The 23102-nt window shown below is 29.4% G+C and overlaps 2 protein-coding genes across 3 annotated transcripts; one reads left to right on the top strand and one right to left on the bottom strand.

The window, feature by feature from the left end:
* The first annotated feature begins 14083 nt into the window (after nt 1-14083).
* On the top strand, nt 14084-17906 carry LOC123293844 (phospholipase A-2-activating protein). Its single transcript, XM_044874796.1, has 9 exons — nt 14084-14308; nt 14370-14794; nt 15036-15177; nt 15245-15547; nt 15629-15818; nt 15877-16177; nt 16261-16533; nt 16636-16910; nt 17577-17906. Exons 1-9 carry the CDS (start codon nt 14169-14171, stop codon nt 17904-17906), a joined length of 2379 nt encoding a protein of 792 aa, XP_044730731.1. The 5' UTR covers nt 14084-14168.
* Nucleotides 17907-21236: 3330 nt separating this feature from the next.
* Nucleotides 21237-23088, bottom strand: LOC123290774 (zinc finger matrin-type protein 2). 2 transcript variants are annotated; one of them, XM_044871094.1, is made up of 3 exons: nt 22887-23088; nt 22452-22824; nt 21237-22383 (listed from the first exon to the last, which is right to left on the bottom strand). In XM_044871094.1, exons 2-3 carry the CDS (start codon nt 22818-22820, stop codon nt 22147-22149), a joined length of 606 nt encoding a protein of 201 aa, XP_044727029.1. In that variant the 5' UTR covers nt 22821-22824; nt 22887-23088; the 3' UTR covers nt 21237-22146. The 2 variants fall into 2 exon arrangements, with proteins under 2 accessions (XP_044727029.1, XP_044727028.1); XM_044871093.1 differs by having other exon boundaries at nt 22452-22832; nt 22887-23086.
* Nucleotides 23089-23102: the final 14 nt, after the last annotated feature.

Below are 23102 nucleotides of genomic sequence, written 5' to 3'. Positions count from 1 at the left end.
CCTAATATACCAAAATTTTGTTCATAGCATCAATATTTTTAAGCGTGACAAACTTGCGACTAAACTTTCTGAATAAATACATTTTTTTAGCAAGATATACCTTGCTATATATATTAAACTGCAATGTTATTCAAGATACCTTGTGTTTGAGGTTCAACACTTTACCCTATTCTGTACATTGTATAAAATAATAATTTTTTTTAATACTTTTTATAATTTTATTCTTGTGGTTAATTTATCGTCTTCATAGGTTTTTAAATATGTTAGTATTAAAGCTTTAACTAGGTGTATTATTAAAATCTATGTAATTATTAAATTTTGAATAATTTATAATGTTTTTGTTTTATTTTGGTTTAATTTTATTAACTAACCATGTGTTTAGAACCCAGTTAAATACATTTTGTATATAATTTTTTTTTTTAAATCAATATATATTTCTTTTTTTCGGGATGAATATCAATATATTGTGTAAAAATTATATAAAACTTTAATTTTCATGTTCCATATCTTTGATAACGAATATCACTGACTAAAATGATTGAAAATACGATGCTAAATTTACCAAAAATTTAATCAAATATTATCGATTAAATTTTACGATCGAACTTATCAAAAAATCTATATTTCTCATCATTTCTCTATATTCCTCACTTTCGGATACTTAAAAAATCTGGTAATTGAACTGTTAGAGCCAGAAAATCAACTGTTTAAAATGTATGGAATAAAAGGAAGAAAACTTTGTCATTTTCAGTTCTAAATCATAATAAAATAACAAATAAATCCCGCCCTTGATACCGTAATAGGGCCTAAAAATTGCAGCCGGTATTATTACTTTTCCTCTTATATTGTCTAGTTATAACATAATTCATCATCAAAATTGAAAAAAATACATTTTTGTAAATTTGTGTCCCCACTACCATGTCCATAAGTCCTTCCTTAATCGGGCACAACGGGTTTTTTTGTTTTTAATAATTTATGAAGGTTTTAAGTTGAATTTAAATAGTTTTTTTTTAATTTCCACCGACTAGTTTTTTAGAAATTTTAATTTGTGAAAAAATATCATCCATAAAACCAATGTTAAATATACCTCCTTTCGAAGTGTTTTATTTATTTAAATAATCGAGCAACCTCCCCTAAAATTTTCAGAATTGATTTATACTTAGTTTAAATTCATATAAGAAAAATCAAGCTTTTAAAAAAATTAATTATGAATTCGTAGAAAAGCTTACTTTTAGCGTCAAAGTGTCCAGGAATTTAATTTCTATATGTTTATTATATTAAATTTGGTTCTATAATCTCAAAGAAAACTCAGAGAAAACAATTTATTTGCTACTTTTTTATTCAATAAAAATTTGTTGTATAAAAGATATTTTTTAGTTTTTAGGTTTTTAGTGCAATAAAAGCCATTATTATAAACAGTATTTTTTACTTATTTATTTCAATACCATTTAATTTAAATAAAAAAAATAACATAAATATAAATTCAATGAATAATAAATAAAAGTGGATCATAATTTAATTGACACTCACTATACTCGTTCGTATACATTAAAAAAAATAAAAATAATGTATATAAAAGTTTATATATTATGATTGTTTGAGCATTAAAATATTATAGAGTAGAGGAGTATTGTAGCAGTAGTAAGGGACGGGAAAACATTGGGCAATTGGAAAGAGTTTTTACTGATAAGATTTGATGAATGACCAAGTCACACGTATATACATATACACACATACAATATATAATGTATGTGTATATATGGAGTTAAAGCTCACTATTGTAGAGCTTTACATAAAAAATATTGCATAAGTTTTACAACTTTACTATTCGCTTCTAGTTAAACTACACACATATTTTAATACATTATATGTATAATATACATTGAATTTATATAGGATGATCGTAAAAAAAGCTCACAGAAAGTAGACCAAGCAGATTTGGAATTTATTATCTGATTTTTTAAGTTTTTGAAATTTATATCTTAAACTAACTTGATACCCGCCCGCTTCACTGGGCTTAAAAGTAAAGATCACGGCGTTATCGTTCCACCCCCCTTGCTCACACTTATCCTCCTTCCATAAAACTCGAAATAAAGGTATTGATTGATCTACACAGGTAAAATACACTGCACCAATTTATTAGGAACAAAATTTTTCCTAAATTTCATACAGCTGTATCTCCGCGAAAAACCATCGAATTTGGAACTTAATGGCTAATTTAAAAACTTGTACCTTCTTGTTTTGGAATCTACTGCTCAAAATTTTTTATAACCCCTTGCCGCTTTGCACGAAGGGTGATAAATGTTAACCCTAAATTTTATATGAAGTTTAGTACCGTACCAAAATATTAAAACTCATTTTACAACAAATTAGTTAATACCACTCGAAAGCTTGTTTATTTTTCTTGAAAATGAGCTATAAAAAGTACCATAAGAGCTTTTTGGACCAAGATATTCTTTTTCAAAATTGACACTTCTGGACTTAAAATCCTGTGTCATCTGAAATAATCATCGTACTGAAATTTTCTTTCATATCATTCGAAAACTTAAACTGCCTTCTTTAAATCCCTGGCATATTGTTTTGTAAAAACTTATATCACTTACCCAAATTTTGGTTTTAATTCAAGAAACAAAATTTTCCCATATTTTCTTGCCCGAAAAAAACGATCTCAAAGCGTTTTTAGTGTTATATCGCCTATACAAACAAATCTTTGAGTCTCTTTATGGATGTTTTTATAGATATTCGAAAAATAAATTTTCTCTACTTCGCTGTTTGTTACATGGATTCCCTTTCAATCGTAACCTCAAAAGAGTCGTATTTATACTTTAAGCAGAGATCTAATCGAAATTAATTTTAAAGATTAAATGAATTTATCAAATTTTCTTTAAACATTGCATTTTCATTTACCTACGGTAATTAATCCACGATACCAATTTAAAAAACCAAAAAAGAATTTACCTCGCTCTATACATCATAAAAAGAATAGAATAAACATAGAATTACTATTGGCTTCGTTTGTGGTTAACTATATACAAAATCATTGATCGTTTACTTTTGATAAGGATAATATGAAAAGTCTCCGTTACCTACATACATTTGAAAAAAAACAAGAAAGAAAATAAAACGTTAATCATATTAAAACTAAAGGTCGAACTACATTTGATGTTATGCAAATTCAAGTTATTGGATATTTTCTTGATTTATTTAAAGAAAAATGCAAATTCAAAAATTTTAATTTTTTAAATCCATATTACACGTTTTTACTTTTAAATTTATTAGTATACCGCATTACCTGAAACTTTGGAGAAATTTTACGTATGGCCCAGTTGGCTAAGTCGCTCTGCATGAACCCAAAAGATCCAGGCTCGACTTCTGGTATGTATGTATTTTTATCAATTCTCTTCAAGAGCATCGTTTGTAATCAAAATACTTTGACGTTTAAAATTTGTGTACAAAATTTAGTAAACAAACATAAATAATAAATAAATACATACTAATTCTAGCAATATCTCAAGTTTATTAATTCATAAAAAATTTGGTTGTGGATGTTGCATAAATAACCTGTGCTGCCGTTGGGGCAGAGAATCTTTAGCCTGATTTACTCCTCATTTTAAAGCTTATTGTACTGGTTCTGACGAAAAATAGCTCACGGTCTAAAAATTTACCACATATAAAAAAACAGACTAGAGAATTAATATTAAGATATAATTTTGTTCAGTATGTAATTTGTACATCATATCTGTAATAAAATTGCCTAAACTTATATTTGGTATCATTATTTTATATTAATTATTTTTCTAGCTTGTTTTAATCGGATGCGGATTTTTTAAGGCATATAATCCAACCTCTACTTTTAACTCTACTATAACACTCAAAGAAGCTTTTTTTCAATTTGCTACCAAGGCCAATACTCACTCTTTAATTTTCCCAAAAAAATATAAAAAAAACCAAACTAAATAAATAAAAAGAAAATTATATATAATTTTATTTGATTATATTCATATATTATAGTTTTAATTATGTATTTAATTTTCTGATTTATGTGTTTGAAATATAGGGTAAAAGGAATTAATTTTATTACCATGCCTACCATGCCATGGTTTAATTTTATTATGACTGAAATATATAACTAAACTTACCTAGTAATCATTAATATAATTTAAAACAAGTGAAAACAAACAATTGACTTAGTTAATTTTTGAAATACCATGCATAGTCAGTGTTGATTTCTTTATTAATCTGGTTAACATGTATATTCTCGGTTAACATGTAAGTTTTTTGTATATTCTCGGAAAAATCCGAAATGGCGCTGAAAAAAATTTTTATTTTTCAATTTGTTATTAACATTTGAAAATTAACAAATGAAAAAAAGTAAGAAAAAAATTTTTTTTTTTAAATTTTTGAATTGTTTTAATTTTTTAGGGTTAAAAGCTACATAAAAATAATTTTTTCAATTTTTTTTACCATTGTTGTTTAAAAAATTGTTATAAACAAATACATTGTTTATGAGTAAATCGAAATTTTTTTTTGCAATACCTGTCTCGCTTCCTCCTCTATGAGCAATGTGGACTTGGATAAAGAGACACACAATAAAGTTTATAGCACACTATAAAGTTATAACAATTGTGACTTTAACTTAAAATAACTCGCCCAGGCCTGAATTCTAATATGCCAATAAACTGTACAAAACATTAATTAAAGAGAATTGAAAAAAATACACTCGAACCAGGACTCGAACCCGGACTTCTTTGATTCATGTCAAGCGCCCTACCAATTAGGCAATTCGAGTTCTAGACACGAATGCAATTTTTTCAACTCAATGAATTTTTTTAATTTGTTTATCCACTTATTTATTTATTTATTATTAAGTCCGGGTTCGAGTCCTGCTTCGAGTGTATTTTTTTCAATTCTCTTTAATTAAGATTACTAGACAAGATATTTGTCAATATTTAGTTTACGAATGTATGTAACATATTATATATCAAAATCAGTCGAACAGACCATGATGTAAATATTGTGTGCATGATTAAATGTGAACAACAACAATAAGTAATGTACAAAACATTTTTATAAAACATTAAGATAAAAATCACTCTGTATCAAACTTTAGTTTTCGTATGTTTGTGGCCGCAAAAATAAAAAAGTAGTCGCTATAATAACTTGAAATTTTGGCAGATCGTTGCATTTTTAGCCAGATTATCACTGTAACAGAAAATTAATTCAATATTAAAGCGATTTGTATCCGTTTCCACACTACCCCTTGAGGTAGGATACATCAGCGCGTTTTTTTTACGTGGTATCCCCTATAGGCCTAGTCCACGATCTTTTTCTTCTGTTTAAGTGCATCCGGGTACATTTAAACAGAAAAAAAAGATAGATAATTATCCAATTTGTCATGACCGGAACATGACAAATTGGATAACATTGTTGCAATTCCTAAAAAAAACTATATATCACACTCCCTAAATAGTATCAACCTAAATTCGACATCGTCGCTTAATATAAAATATCTCTGGAGAAAAAGTTCGTTTATTTCAAAAAGAAAAGTAATACATACAAATTGCTTAATTTACAATAATCTTTATGCATAAATATTTACTGAGGGTCCATTTGAACTTATACAAATGGATGTATCTGACAAATATAGTACCCAATAATTTCGACGGAATATTCCCTGAAAAGCATCAGACTATCCTTAGTTAGTCGACGTCGCTTCTCAGTATATGGGGCACATCGATTTTACAAATTTAAATTAATATATTTAAAAGGGAAAATAAAAAAAATTAAAATATATTCGTTAATTTACCAACCCAGTTATAAGTAGACTAACCCCAGAAATGAAACTAATCCAATTTGTCATAGGCTGTAACACATGCGAAAAATCGATGTAATCTTTTCTGAAATGCATCAGTCTAACCTAAGTTAGTTAACGTCGCCTTTACAGATAATTTTTTCCATACATTATCTGTCTATATATACCCAACTCATTTCAACAAAGTTGTGATGACTGCGCACTTTGCAAATCCCGTCTCACCATCATCATGGGTTGGATACAGACCCCTATCGAGGCGCTTTCGCTTGAAGACAGTTATTGAAAAAAATTTTATTTTTGACTACACAATTTATCATAGGTTATAACACATGCGGCAAATCGAACGAGTCTTTCCTGAGAAACATCATACTAACCTTAGCTAGTCAACGCCGCTTCTCAGGATATGGGGCAGTCCGATTTTACAAATATTCTTAAAGTCGTCAACCATAAGAATATGTTAAAAATAAAATGATCTTTAAAATTATAAATGAAAGGATATTTAAAGTAAAACTAAGCAAAAAATCTAAAAATATATCTGGGCAAAAAAAAAGGTTAAAAATTGCTTAATTTACAATAATATTTATGCATAAATAATTACTGTAAGTCCATTTAGTCTTATACACTATATATGGATGTATCTCTTATATATACGCACAGATGTTACAATTTTAAAGTCATTATTAGTTATAAAACTGTACTTACCTAATGAAAAATTTTGAGTGATATATCTCACTATTTCGGATTGAATGAATTAATATTGTAAGTGAAATTATTATTTTTTGGATTTTCAAATGGAAATTCATAAAATGTAATCATTTATTAATTTTTAAAAAAAATTCAAGAATATGATTTCAATTGGAAAAAATTAAACAAGTGAGTCCAACACAATTTTTTTTTTTTTAAATATTACAAATTTTTATGGAAAAAAATATCTGAACAAAATATAAAACAAATTATTTATAATACAGAATTTTACAAAACAAATCTTAAAATTTAATAATTCAAAACAAAAAAGTAATTCTAGAATAAGATTTCATATTGAAAAAAAAAAAAAGTGATTTCAACTCAATCACATTTTTGTTTAATGTTAAAAGGATTGTGGAAAAAAATATCTCGACAAAATATAAAATAAAATTACATATAGAATTTTACAAAACACAAAAAAAATAATTGCACAAATTAGAAAATAAATTCGAAAAACTTACCCACAAAAAAATTCGAAAATGAAATTTGACGTTTGGAAGTCAAATGAAGGTGAAACACAAATGTCAAACTAGTAACCAACTGTTCATTGTGAAAGATAAAACACTACTAACCTAATGAACAATTTTGAATGAAGACGCCGAAGAAAATGCGGGAACGTAGAACGTATTCAAATTAATGATATTATTTTTAAATAAATCGTAACATGACATGTAAAGAAAAAATAAAAATAATACTTACCCCAGTTTCGAACTCAAGACCCCTGTATTACGAGGCGTACTCGCTATACACCGTGCCACACGGTTTGTTATGGTAAGTTACAATTTAAACAGTCATTATCGGTGATAATACTGTACTTCCCTAATGAAAAATTTTGAATGATATACCTCACTAATTCTGAATGAATGAATTAATATTGTAAGTGAAATTATTATTTTTTTGGATTTTCAAATGAAAATTCATAAAATTTAATGATTTAATAATTTAAAAAAAAAAAATTCTAGAATATGATTTCAATTGGAAAAAAATAAACAAGTGATTCCAACACAATTTTTTTTTTTTTTTAATATTACAAATTTTTATGGAAAAAAATATCTGAACAAATTATAAAACAAATTATTTATAATACAGAATTTTACAAACCAAATCATAAAATTTAATCATTAAATAATTCAAAACAAAACAGTAATTCTAGAATAAGATTTCAATTTGAAAAAAATAAACAAGTGATTTCAACTCAATCACATTTTTGTTTAATGTTAAAAAGTTTGTGGAAAAAAATATCTCGACAAATTATAAAACAAATTACATATATTATAAAACTTTGCAAAACACAAAAAAAAATAATTGCACAAATTAGAAAAACTTACTCAGAAACAAATTCGAAAATGCAATTTGACGTTTGGAAGTCAAATGAAGGTGAAACACAAATGTCAAACTAGTAACCAACTGTTCACTTTGAAAGATAAAACACTACTAACCTAATGAACAATTTTGAACTGTCACACCCACGCAAACGCGCGTTTTTCAAATTAATGAATTTATACAAATTAATGAAATTAATTTAAAAAAATCATAACATGAAGTGCAGAGAATAAATTAAAAATTTTATTTGTCCGAGCTTCGAACCATAGACCTTCTACCTACGAGTCGCACTCGCCTTACACCGAGCTACGACACCGCTTATATGATAACACAATATCAACGGACATTATCGGTGACAAATCTATACTAACCTAATGAAAAACTATGAGTGACTAAAACCCGTGGGAACACAAACTCAAATTAATTATATTATTTAGAATAAACTATCATAGGATACGTAGAGAAAAAATAAAAATTTTACCTTGCTGGGTTTCGAACCCAAGACCTTTGCAATGTGGGTCGGACTCGCTATACACTCTGCCACATGGATTGATATAGTAAGGAACAATTTAAACAGTCAGTATGGGTGGTAAAATTATATTATCTTAATGAATAAATAAATTTAAGTTGTCCCAATAATAAATGCGTAGTCAAATTAATTTAATTGATTTGCATAAAACATAATTAAAAATTCATTGGAAAAAATTAATGTTTATAATTAACCGGGATTTGAGTAAGATTCCTTTCAAACCGATACACGCCCTAAGCCATTGAGATACAGTGTACTTTTAACTATTCATAGACCCTATTTATTATAAATTTTTTGCTTCTATTATAAAATGTTCTATTAATCTCTTATTTGAAAAGTTTTCTTACAGATTTCCCACGATAAATGTTTTTTCCACCGTAAATAATTAATAAAAATGATTATCATTACATGTGATGAGTGATTATATGACTTAGAATGTTTCAATCGTTGCGATTTTAACGAAATCGATTAATAATATACACACACAAAAAACTTTTAAGCGTTTTCCTTGAAATGTGATTTTACAGAAACGTTCTTACGATTCTGAAAAAGCTATTTTTATTCAAAGTGTTGTTTTTGAAATGGTACATAGTTAAAGTTTATAAGTATAAAAATTTTTTGCGTGTTGTTTAACGTGTTTAATAACAATAACTTCTAAATAGATAATAACACATACATACATGTGAAACATAGATAACTGATTTTCAAGTATATTACATACTAGAAAATGTCCGCCTAATTGGCGCCCCCACGGGTAAACAGTGATGCTTACGAAAAAATGTTTCAAACAAAAGTTAAAATTAAATTTTTGTTCTATCTCTAACAGTTTACAAGATTGACCTATGATGCTCATTTACGAACTCGACCTCACTTTTTTACGTCTTGAGTACGCTGTAAAAATTTCAGCTCGATATCTTTTTTTCGTTTTTGAGTTATCGTGTCCACAGACGGACGGGCGGACGGACGGACAACCGGAAATGAACTAATTAGGTGATTCTATGAACACCTATAACAAAATTTTGTGCGTAGCATCAATTTTTTAAGCGTTACAAACTTGGGACTAAACTTAGTATACCTTGCATATTACATATATGCATGGTATAAAAATATAAAGAGCCTTAAACTTATGTGCAATTATTTTGTGTAAGAACTCATTGAGTGAATTTTTTCAACGAGGATGCGACTAAACTTGAGTAATCAACTATGAAGGGACCATACAGATATCTTCTAGAGTAAGTTCAAATTTAAATGAGACCGCCAGAGAGACTTTAGGTATCATTATATCTTTATAGATACGTACTCGGTCGGTCTCATTTCAATTTTAATTTACTCTAATAGGCTTTCTAAGCCAAAGAACAACAAATTTCATATGATTTACTGAAGTTTTGAGTGCAACAATGGTACGTAAGTTCAAAAAAATCAACTGATTTCCACGTTTTTAAAAAAGTCAGTTGTAAGTTTCATAGTTTCTGAAAAATCTGCATCAACATACAATATTTCGTGTTTTTAGAGAATTTTTTATTTTTTAAACTTAAGAGGAAAAAATTCTTTGAATAAAAAAGGATGTCCCATTTTTGCCAATAATACAAAAAATGAGTGAATTAATACAAATTACAAAATTAATATATCACAAAATTAGAGCTACCTTGGAGGTTTCCGTGATCGCTGGATCCAAATATGTACTTAAAAACTGTTTTTCAAATAACAATTGATTTTATTTTTGTTTTATTATGATTTTGATTTTTCCCATAATTTTAGGTTCCAAATATTCAAATAACATCTATGACAGAAAAAAAAATGTTCATATGATGAAAGTTATATGTTCCACCTGTATATATGAATGGTGGTAAACTTTTTTTAATTTATTTTGTGAAATTAACAGCTTTAAATTAAAGATTATGATAAATTATATACCTTGTTAATTTACGTGCATTGTTTTGAAACAAAAATTAAAAAGTAGGACGCAGAAAGTATCTTAACTTTAATATACATGTTGTGCTAAAAAATTATATCTATTCCACAACATAAGAGGATAAGATAATTCAACAACTAACATTGATTCCACCTCTTTTTTTATTTTTTAGACGATAGATTATCCACATTCTATTACTGTATCAATTTGAAACTATATTGAGTCCTTTTTTGGACAGGAACCTTTGATTTTTTGGTTTAAGAACAAACAATACAGCTCTCTTAAGAAATCCTTTTTTTCTGTACAAGAATTGTAATTAAAAAAAAAAAAATTTTCTTATATCTCCGTCGTGAATCCTGACCTTAGTCGTTATTTAAAAAAAATTGTCTAAATATAAATCCAAACAGATTTTTTAAATTGATAGATAGATACACGCATTTAATTACCTCTATATAGAAACCATAACAAACCATGCACATTTTCGAAGTCAAAATTAATATTTAAGTTTTGGCGTATCTTTGTTCTGATGATAAATTTCAAGGTAATTTTTTTCATCATCACGAGATCAAATTCTAGAGATGATTTAAATTACCTTTCTATATTAACCATACAGTCAATATAACCCTTCCATATTAAATAGCTCGGAAAAATAAGTGAATTTTTTCCACCGGGAAAAGAAATTACCATAAAAGTCCATTGCAAAATCATGTGTGCAAAAAAAAAATTCTACGCAGATTTTAAGTCCAAATTTTAATAAGTGTGTTATATTGTGTAATTATAAAATTTACCTTTTCAATTTAAGACTAAAAATTTTGTTTAATTTACCAGCGCTTTCACTTTAATAATTTTTTCGCTTTTCTCCCAGTAATTTCTATTTTATAGCGAGAATTTTTGACAAACTTTCAAACCGATACGATAATTAGAAGTGAATAAAAAGTGAGAAATCAAATTCGTTTATATTTTACAATAATGTTTAGAAACGCAATAGTAACACATCCATGAGAATACGAAAAAACATAGTTTTATTGATGCGAAATAGTTTAAGAAGTGATATTTCAATCCCAACATTGTAAAAATATGCGTTCGAAGGAAAAGAAAAATTTTAATAAATCAACCACACAATCTTTACATAAACAAGTGAAAACAAACAATTGACTGAGTTAATTGTTGCAATACCATGCATAGACAGTGTTGATTACTCTATCACATTACACACACATACATGCCACACATATATAACTAATATTCCCATATAATACATTACATACTATACAATTTACGCCTAATTTGCGCTCTCACGTGTAAACAGTGATGTTTACGAAAAAAATGTTGTAAACAAAAGTTGTTTATTTTTTTATAAGAAACATTTTTTATATTTAAACTTTTGTTCTATCTCTAATGGTTAAGAAAATGGGTCTTACGGACCCAAGACCCATTTGACCTATGTTACCCATTTACGAACTAGACCTCACTTTTTATGTCTTGAACACGCTGTAAAAATTTCAGCTTGATATCATTTTTCGTTTTTGAATTATCGTGTTGACAGACATACGGACAGACAGACGGGCGGACAACCGGAAATGGACTAATTAGGTGATTTTATGAACATCTATACCAAAATTTTGTGCGTAGCTTGAATATTTTTAACATTACAAACTTAGGACTAAACTTAGTATACCTTGCATATTACATATATGCATGGTATAATAGTACCCAGGATATGGAGGTTTTGTGGCTTCTTACACCAGAGCTTTTTGTTTTTTGTTTTTTTTTTTTTTACTTTTAAAAATAATTACAACTATTAACCCCATTACATTTAATGAATTATTAGATTTGTGTGAGGTATTCAGGTTTTACAATTAAAAAATATTAAATATTGTAATGGTTACATGCTTTTGTAAATGTTCCATAATATCCAAATTTAGACACGGCCAATTAGTAGAAAATTGTCGCCGTCACAAAAAATTATAACATATACACAAAGCATATCCCGAAATATTCAAACTGTCTATATTAAAAATAATGCCACCCTTAAAATTATGTATGAAGGCGCCACTCATTTTATTTTGAAGCAACCATATGTGGCCACCAAAAAAATATAAAAACACATATTAAATGCTTGATTTTTTTTAAAATTCAAATTATATAAAAAATATAAGGTAAAAAGTTATATAGTTAACTGTTTGAACACCCTGTTAATACATTCATATTTCTTAGGTGCGTAGGAACAATCAAACCGACACCAGCGCTCCCCGTGGATAACTTTGGCGTTAAAGAGGGCTGTTATGATTAATTTTCAATTGTTTACATGTCAATGATATAATAAATGTCAAATTAATATTATTGTAAAATAATAATTTATTAAACTTGTTGCATAATTTTCAAATAGAAATTAACATAATTTAAATTTGTTAGAAAATAGTATTAAATTTTGAATGTAAACCATATGGTATAATCCATAGACTTATATTTCCATCCATATTAATAGTGTGTTGTTACTATGGTAACTCCCCTGAAATAAAAAACATGCACGGAGCGAATTATGAATGTAACAATTTATTTCAATGTGGGTCGATGAAAAGCGGAAACCGAACTGGTTTCCGCTTATAATCACAAAAATTATTTTTTATAGTGAAAATGTGGTGTTCTTCTTGAAAAAAATATTTAAAAAAAAAATAATGACCCTTCAAATTAGAAGCAGAAATTTATTTCGTATTAATCTAAGAGTTGCTACGTAAAAAAGCTCCAATTTTCGCGAAAATTTTTTTTAAATTTAATTTATTAAATCAAAGTAATATAGTTAGAGAGATGTCCATATGATTTACTGATGGCCATGGTTACTGTCTGCTGAGCCTTAAATATGATAGGAGGTAATGCCCCAAGTCGCCCTGTAATGTCCCGCGAATTTCTACGTCCGATATTCACACCCATGGCCATGTGGGAGTTTGAAAAACTGTCACTAATTGATGGTTCTGGAAACTGTCTGCTTGTTTGATAATTCTTTAGATGTGATTCTGAACAGTCATCCTGTAAAGTTTGAGCACAACAAATGGTCCCAATCCGGAGCTGTGGCGAAAAAACCGAAACTGTCACCAATTGATGGTTCTGGAAACGGTCTGCTTGTTTGATAGTTCATTTGATGTGATCTTGAACAGTCATCTTTTGATCCCAGCAAGTGGTCCCAATACGGAGTTATGTCGACAAAACGGAAAAATCGGCATTTTTTTATTTTATCTGCATAGCTCCGTATTGAGACCACTTGCTGGACTCAAACTTTGCAGAATGACTTTTAAGAATCACATCTAATTAATTATCTAACAAGCAGATAATTTCTAACACCACCACATAGTGACAACTTTTTAAACCCCCTCCTGGGGAGAATATTCGACGTAGAAATTCGCGGATCCTTACGGGCGACTTGGGGCATTACCTACCATCATATTTAAGGCTCAGTAGACAGTAACCACGACCATCCGTAAATTATATGAACAACTCTGTAACTAATACGGATAAATATCCGTAATAATCACTCGTAATTGATTTAAGTGTTGAAAGTTTGGAATATAATTTCATTTCAACTCAAATTTATCTCATGAACTATGAAGCCTCAAATTGACTCAAATTAGACTCCGTATCGAAAAAATTTTTAATATTTTAAAACAAAATGTTATACTACTAGAACCATCTATTGAAAAATATATAGAAAAAGAACAAGAATGAATAACGATATCAATAGTACCGATAAACGTCAACCGGCATCTATAATGACAACATAACCTCATTTTTAGTGATATTCGATTACACTGCTGTGTCATTTTCAATATTCAAATCAAAAAAATAAGTGGAAAATGGCTTCGGCCCCATTCAAATTAAGTTCCACTTTACTGGGACATTCAAATGATGTACGTGCCGTAGCTGTAACCAGTGATAATGGAATTGTTAGTGCATCGCGTGATAAAACTGCTAAATATTGGCTACCAAACGGACTGTAAGATATCACATAACAAAGAAAATTTACCTACATAAATTAATTTTACCTTAATTTTTAGAATAAATTGTGCATACTCGGAGGTGGTTACATTTAAAGGTCATAGACACTTTGTGTCTTCGGTAACTGTACTACCACCAAGTCAACGGTATCCTTTGGGGGTGATTGTCACAGGTGGAAACGATCATATTATTTGTTTATTTTCTGTTGACAATCCTTTGCCAATTGGAAAATTAGAAGGACACACGGATACTGTATGTAATTTATCAGCCGGATTGAATTCAGACGTTCTATTAAGTTCATCATGGGATAAAACAGCTAAACTTTGGAATGTTAGTACGAATTCTTGTGAAACAACTTTTGAAGGGCATCAGGCAGCTGTTTGGGCTGTAATTCAATTGAATAATGGGAACGTTGTTACTGGGGGAGCTGACAAAAATATTATTATATGGGACAAAAGTGGATCTCAGTTGCAAACTTTAACGGGTAAGTTTTAACTTTGAAGTTTTCTACATTAGCATAAAAGTAATCTAATAAGATCCCTTAATATAGAAATACATCATTTTGGGCATTAGTATGTATGACTGCGAACATGATATCCCAATTTTTTGCAAAATAGGGTTTGCTAAGAAAAATTTTAAATTATTATCTCTGACCTTTAAAACTGAATAGTACGCTGCAGTAGTTGTAGATTTTTGCTCAGTAAATGATTTTTTTTATTTCTTAGGGCATACAGATTGTGTTCGAGGTCTTGCAGTTTTGAATTCGGAAATATTTCTAAGTGTTGCGAATGATGCTTCTATTAAACAGTGGACGATCCTTGGAGATTGTGTCAATACTTTTTACGGGCATACTAACTATATTTACAGGTAAATTTTGGAAATTAAAATACTTCTTAGTTAAATTGACTTCGAAATTTCTGAATCTTGGTTTTAGTGTTTGTATTGATAAAAGTGTAAATAATGGCAGTTTTATAACATCAGGTGAAGATAGTACAATTAGATATTGGCAAGGGGGTGAAAATACACAAACAATTAGTTTACCCGCACAATCTGTGTGGTCTGTTGCATGTCTCTCGAACGGAGATATTGTAGCAGGCACTAGTGAGGGGGTGGTTCGAGTATTTACACAAGATCCAGAACGTTTTGCTGATGAAGCAGCATTAAAAACTTTTGAAAATGAAGTAAACGCTGCTGCAGCTGCTTCTAACCAAGAAATTGGAGGTGTTAAAGTATCTGAGTAAGTAGCCTTCTTTTTTTTTTAAAGTTTTGTAGTACGAAAACTTTCATAATTCAATGTTATTAATATCTATCTATTCAGCTTACCTGGACGGGAAGTATTGTACGAACCTGGAAAAAATGAAGGACAAACAAAGTTAATACGCGATGGAACCGTTGTCCAGTGTTACAGTTGGTCAGCATCTGAAGGCAAGTGGAATAAAGTTGGTGATGTTTTAGGATCGTCTGGTGGATCTCAAGCAACTTCGGGCAAAACTTTATACGAGGGAAAGGTATAGCGAAAAAACGTATTTGAATTTGTTATTATTCAAAAATAAAAATTTCTTTTAGGAATATGATTTCGTGTTCTCAGTCGATATTGAAGATGGAAAACCTCCATTAAAATTACCATACAACTTAACTGAAGATCCATGGCATGCTGCACAAACATTTATCCATAAAAATAATTTATCACAGATGTTTTTGGATCAAGTTGCTAATTTTATCATTAAAAACAGTGGAGTTGGAGCACTTAGTATGGCAGCACCTACACCAGGATATGAAGATCCATTTACTGGTGGATCACGCTATGTGCCAGGTTCAAATACTCAATCATCAATGGACTCCGGTGGAAATGCTGATCCATTTACGGGTATAAAATTCAAGTCTTCCTTTTTATCTTGAATTTACTACAAAACAAAAGTTTTATTTTTTATTTTTATTTATATATTAAAGGTGGCAGTAGTTATACAACCAGTACATTAGCGACTAATCGTCCAAAAGTTGAAGATATTCCACCATTTACCCCACAAACATCATATTTACGATTTGATGTTGCAAATTTACCTGCGATACTTAAAAAGATCAAGGAATTTAATACAAAAACTGGTGATGGTATACAACGTGTAGATGAAAATTCATTGGATGATATTATTAAATTAGCCGATGAAGGTCGAGTCGATCAACATACAATTGATGTACTTTTTAAATTATTAGAATGGCCACACGGTAAGCACTCGTCTTCCAAATTATATTCGTTCATTCCTTTTGAATAAGCTCATTTGAATTTTGCCGAGTTAAAATTTTCTTTAAATTTTTTGTTTGTTTCAGATATTGTATTTCCGGTCTTAGATATTTTACGTTTAGCAATACGCCACCAATCGATTAATACATTAATATGCTCAAAAGAATTAAGTCCAAAACTAATAAAATTATTAGAGACATTCATTAATCAGAATAATACAATTAAAACCAATCAAATGTTAGCGTTACGAGTACTCACAAATATGTTTAATCATGAAACGGGTGAAGCCCTAGCCTTACAAAATCAACAACAATTTTTATCGACTGTATCAAATTTTCAAACTGATGATTCCAAAACACAGGTAAATTTTCTTTTAATATTTTGTTTACAGGACATAGACAGATATGATTATACTCAGACAGATATGGTCTGAATAATATCGTGGGCGTTTCGAAGTTCTTATATCGCTTCAAAGGGCGTCTATAACCATAATCGTTGCATCTATTACAGAACACTGGGTAGGCGGCAGGCATTCTGAACGCCTGAGCCTGACAGTGCATCATGCAGAAGCAGTCACGGTGGCGAGAAAGAAAAAACGATATCTCATCTTCTCTCTCACTGTCTATTTGTTGCCATGAGCAGATGACTCACTTGAGCCAGCTTTTCCTCTCCGTTCTTAAAGTCCGTTGGCGTCAAAGCACTCCTACTATTATTAAACAGCTCTAAATGGTTCATGGAGTAGTGGCCAGGGATGGGCCAATCCTTTTTTGGTATCACAACGGACCCTTTGGTCTAGGTGTGTCCCACCTCAGGAGAGCCACTCTAACTTAACCTAACCTAACACCGTGACACACAAAACTCAAATTAAAAAGCTAAATATGAAATAACTTTTTAACATAAAACTGGTTTCTCTTGAGTTATTTCATCCATCTCTCATTTCTTCCGCCACCCCTTACGCAATCATCACAATTCTTAATATTTTTTTCAAAATAGGGTGACTAATATACTGATTTTTCTATTTTAACAGGTTGCCTTAGCCACAGTGATCCTCAATTATTGCGTTGCGTTCCAAAAACATAACGATCTAAAAGGATTGGAATCAATTACAAATGCTGTACTCTCCTTAATACCAAACTTAACAGATAATGAGGCATATTTTCGTTTATTAGTTGCAGCCGGTACAATAATTTATTCAAATCAATCCATAAAACCATTAATACAACGATTGAATGCTAATCAACAATTTAAATTAAAAGTTAATAATATTTGTCAATTAAATAATAAAACTGGTTCTGATGTATTTAAATTAACTATATGCGCAAAACAGATAAATAATGCTTTATCGGAATCGATTTAAAATAAAAAAATCAAATAAATTTATCAATAAATATTGCAATTTATTTTTAATAATTTTCTTTTCATTTTTTGAGTTTGTGGTGTGTACAAATGAATTTTGTGAACGTGAAACATTTTTTATTTAAATTTTATTTTAAACTTTTTTGTGTCGCCAATAACTTCGCAGTGTAATTTAATTTTATACATAAAATAAATTTTCAAAATTATTATAAGATTTGATATGTTTATTATTGAAAAGTCCTAATTAGTTAAATTGATGAAAACCTGATCAACTCTACTTATTTCGGTAAAGAATTCGAGAAAATTGCTTTTAAAGTCTTTATTTATAATCATAAATATAAGTGGTCAGATCCGTCAACTATTGCGATAATAAATTAATGTCAACTATTAGCGATAATAGATAAATATTTTCTTATATTGAAAACCCAAACATTGATTTAATAATAATTAAAAGACGTTTCTATTTGGAAAATCATTTTGCCATGCGCAACCGGTAGCTTAGAATAAGACTACGAGAAAAAGCCCAAACTGAGTTTCAGCAGGCGTTGAATAAATAGACAAATATTAAGATACAATAGTAATTTGCAAAAAAACTTCAAAAGAAAAACAAAAAGAAAACCGACTTCAAAAGAAAAACTTTTCCAAAACAAATTAATATGCACTAAAAAGTAGAAATGTAACGATAATATTATGCAGTTAAAATTATTGTTATTTTTGGAGTCGGTGTCAGCCAAGGAAACAACTCTGACAGTTTGCTACATTAGCTTGGCTGACACCGACTCCAAAAATAACAATAATTTTAACTGCATTATATTATCGTTATTTTTTAACTTTTTAGTGCATATTAATTTGTTTTGGAAAAGTTTTTCTTATGAAGTCGGTTTTCTTTTTGTTAAAAGTTTTTTTTTTATTTTGTGATTTTTAGTGAATCTGAAGTACACTAACTAATTTGTCACTAAAAAAGAATCATCGTAATCGGTTCGCGTGATATTGAGTTATGCGTCCTCTTGTCGTGCATACTTAATGCAAATTTAAGACTTTTATGGTTTTCTAATGGATGCCGTTGTCAGAACTAGACCAAAATGAAATGGGACCACACGGGAAGCACCAACTTTCAAATAGATAAAGAATCATCAAAATCGGTTCACCCAGTCAGAGTTCTCAGGTAACAAACATTAAAAAAAAAATACAGTCGAATTGAGAACCTCCTTTTTTTTTTTGAAGTCAGTTAAAAATATTGTGCAAATTTATGAACTAAGAGTTTTATGTCGAATGAACTGTCAATATAGAAATCGGATAATGATTTTCCGAATTATTTTCGTTTCCTTTATGGTCTATTCAAATTGTTACAAGGCAAACCATAAAAGTCGATTTCTAGACTACCATGTTTATATAAAACAAAGTCAAGAAATTCGCCCAATTGAAAATATACCTGAAGAAATTCTTGAAGGAAAATTTTGTAAATATTAAGAAATTTACAAAGTTTTTTTCATAAAACTCAATTCTGTTATTACAGTAAACGGGGACCGTGTATGGGATTTTGAAACAACAACAAAATCAATATATTGTGATGATAATGTTTTTATGGATTCTTTAGTAGAAATGGAAGTGATTAGTCCTGAAGGAATAATACGTTTCGGAATACGGCACCCTTTAGGTGAAACCTGCAGGTAATTAATTTACTAACGAATCAGCTCTACATAGCGACCGCGTACATTCGTTTAAATGAGAATCTGAGTAATCAAAAAGTGTATAATAATTTTATATTTTTCCCGTTAGCATATTACAGAATGGATTAGAAAAGATAGATTTGTATTTACAAAGTTGTACGCTGCTTAACTACAATAGTCTGCTTATCCAATTATTAAAAGGTCTCCAAGTGCTTAATGAAAGGATTTGTTTGGGCGGAAATATTGCAGAAAGTAACAATAAAATTTTCACCGAGTTCTGTTTCGCTGTAATAACAGTTTTTTTGTATTAAAATTTTAGCAAGGTAATACGTATTAATAAAATCAGCCAAATATGAATAACTGTTATTGCATCGAGACACTCAACTAACTTATTTTCATATTATCAAAGATTTCTTCCAAGTTTAGGTTTCAATAAATCTTACAAATGTCTTCGAAACTTACATGAAGAATTTTTTGCATGTGATGGGCCTGCCGATTGGATTGAAAATCCAAACATAGAAACAGTTTGCAAGTATTAACCGAAATTATTTATCGTGTCTAATATTTTTGTGGTCCAGCAGAACCATATTAATAAGGGAATCCCTCACCGAAGTTTTCTTTGAATAGGAAAAAATAAATTTTCAACTCATTCTAATTCAAAATTTTAAGCGAATTGACTGAATTATACTGCCAAATTAGCTCCGCTTAATATTTTATGGAATGACAATAGTAAACGATGTAGCGTGCGATGTAGTATCTCTATCATTCATTTATTTAACAACCTTTGTTTCATCTATTAGCACATTTAAACAAATAATCGCATGTTTTTATGCAAAAACAACAAATATATGTGGCGTACCCAGTGCACACACGCTGAAACGTGTAATGTTACATGTATTCAACACAGTTGGACAACATAAATGCAGTAGTCTACTGGATCCGGCAGTTAAAATAAATCGATATGCCTGGAATTTGGCAAATCAGGTAATATAAACTAAATATTTATAGAATGTTTTTATTTAGCGTAGATATCTATACCAAACAAAGATAATTGAAAACTTCAAAAAGAGAATGTAACAACAGCTTTTCAGCTTTTTGAAAATGTGGGCTACTTACCGTTGAGATATTTCTACTATACTATGAGAAATCTAGTGTTGTAAAATAGATTATTAATCGAACTGCTCTAGAGGCTAACTAATGACCTATGTATTGTTTTTTTGATTGTGCCTCACCGTTTTTCTTCATACCTGTAAATTTGGGACTCCCGTTTACAACTATTCCTAATCCAAGACCGTGTTTTGGTGTTGTTTTAAGTATGAAACACATACCAAGAATAATACGTAGTCCATTAGTTAGTGTTTAATAGCAGGCAGCCTGATTAATCTTCTATTTCGCCACCAGATTGCCGACGATAAAATAGAAACCTCAAGGGAATATAGTCATCTAATTTGTAGGATAAATATCTATGGCTACCTTCTTTAAAGATTTTCTCGTGAAGTAATTTCTTGTTATTTCAGAATCAAATAAATCTCCCTCTTATACTAGGAGGATTCCTTTCATCTTTATTCCTGTAATTTTTACGATAGAAATAAAACAATCAAAACAATTGAAGATTCAAAATCTATTTATATGTTAAATGACATTTACAATTTTATCCGTAATAAACTTCCTGAGTTAAATACAAAAAATTTTCATTTTTTATTTGAGAAACTTTTCTCATAGTTACACATAATCGAAAAATTCTTCTACTTACAGAGCAGAAGGCACCTGAAAGTAAGCATCTGCTGTCGAACACGCTTAAGGTATCCTATCATATTGGTATCAAAATTTATTGCAATTTATTTAGTTAAAAATTTCGCCGTTGTTCTAGGCAAATGCTTTTACTAGTACATAAAATTAAGAATGAAAAATATAAGAGGTATCATCTTCAACGCTGTAAAATAAATTTTGTGTCCGACTGTAATGCAGCTCCCGATAAAGATGCTCTATCTAATGGCAGGCGAGTGTACAGACTTATACTAAATATAGACTGACAATTACATACAATTGGTAAAGTCGTATTAGTAATCACAGAAACTTGTATTTTGTTTTAAATTCACAATGAATGCACAGCTGTTAATTACTGTAATTAACTACTGCGAATTGTTCTCTAGTCAATACCTAACGGTTACGGTGTAGCATAATGTATATTGCGTTAGCAGTCTATATATGTTACAGGTCTGTGGACACATAATGCCTTACATAATAAGTAGAAGTGATTTTCATTTTACAGACTACAGTGTCTTCCACGATAAACTTTATTATATCTGTGAACTTTAGTGTCAATTTAGAGATTTAAAATAAATGTATCATCCCTCCACAAAAAATAAAACGTTTTTGGACGATATAAAGTTACAAAATAGTAAAAATTTTAAATAGAAAAAAGTTTATAACTAAATGTAAATCCTGTTTTAATAAACAAAGTGTGGCTTTAGAAAGGACTTTACTAAAACCTCCCCTCCCTTCTTCGAAGAATAAAATTCCTCCTTTAAGTCTTTTACACTTTAAATTCGAGTAAATAAATAAATTACATTATTTTTTCGAAGTTCCAAATCCAGAAAATCCCATTATAGCAGATATATCGTCATTTTTATCATCCGTATCGTCCAAATCTTCTACAGCTTTGCGTTTCCGTTCCTTACGTTTTTCTTTTCTGTATTCTTTTATTCGTTCTTCCTCTTCTGCTAATTCACGTAATCTGGACGACATACTGTATTCTTTTTGCTTTTCCTCCATTTTCTTTTTATTTTGCTGAAATCTCTGTTTTACCTGTAAGAAAATATGCAAAGTTTTAATTTATTGCAGTGGTTAACACTGGTTTTCACTGAAAAATTTACCTGATCCAAAGTACTACGTTCTACTCGCATAGACATGCCCAAGTTCCGTTGATGCTTTTTGCCATTAATATGGTCCAAAAAATTTATGGAATCTTTAACAACACAATCGCATACATTGCAATAATAACCACCTGATTGTGAAGTTGGTGTATTCTTATTAATAACAAAACTTTTTCCTAACTTTGAATCCAAATCAACTTTATAATCACGCTGTTTTAAAAGTTCCCGTTTAACAGGTGCCTCTTTTTTATCTAATTCATCATCATCATCTTCATCGCCTCCTTCTTCTTCTTTGAGACGTTCAGCAGCTAAACGTTCATACTCTTCACGATCCCATTTTCGACGATGATCATCTGGACGCATCGACATGATTCTACAAAACTAGAATTTATTAAATTAGACTGAAGTTTTGATATACAATTTTTATAAACTTACGTTTTCTATATTTTCAACTGAAGTGTCATTAACATAACCTAATATGTCAAAGTGATAGTTGTAAAACCACTGAAAGTAGAGAAACCATAGACCACATAACGATGCAACTGGAACAGACACTCTCTCATTAGAATTTTCAATAACTTTCGGGGTATTAATGCCAAATTTGAAAGTTTTTTCGAATATAGAATTAATAATTTAGAGTATTGTAAAAAA

This window comes from Chrysoperla carnea, chromosome 1 (genome assembly GCF_905475395.1).
Source record: "Chrysoperla carnea chromosome 1, inChrCarn1.1, whole genome shotgun sequence".
Taxonomy (NCBI): Eukaryota; Metazoa; Arthropoda; class Insecta; order Neuroptera; family Chrysopidae; genus Chrysoperla; species Chrysoperla carnea.
This window is presented reverse-complemented; position numbering and strand designations above follow the sequence as displayed.

Bases quoted from the DNA above. Each gene is read 5' to 3' on its own strand.
- LOC123293844 (XM_044874796.1), top strand. From the start codon at position 14,169: ATGGCTTCGGCCCCATTCAAATTAAGTTCCACTTTACTGGGACATTCA. The intron at 15,178-15,244 runs GTAAATTTTGGA...TCTTGGTTTTAG, and splicing joins CATACTAACTATATTTACAG to TGTTTGTATTGATAAAAGTG. The intron at 15,548-15,628 runs GTAAGTAGCCTT...CTATCTATTCAG, and splicing joins GGAGGTGTTAAAGTATCTGA to CTTACCTGGACGGGAAGTAT.
- LOC123290774 (XM_044871094.1), bottom strand. From the start codon at position 22,820: ATGTCGATGCGTCCAGATGATCATCGTCGAAAATGGGATCGTGAAGAG. The intron at 22,384-22,451 runs GTAAATTTTTCA...ATTTTCTTACAG, and splicing joins AACGTAGTACTTTGGATCAG to GTAAAACAGAGATTTCAGCA.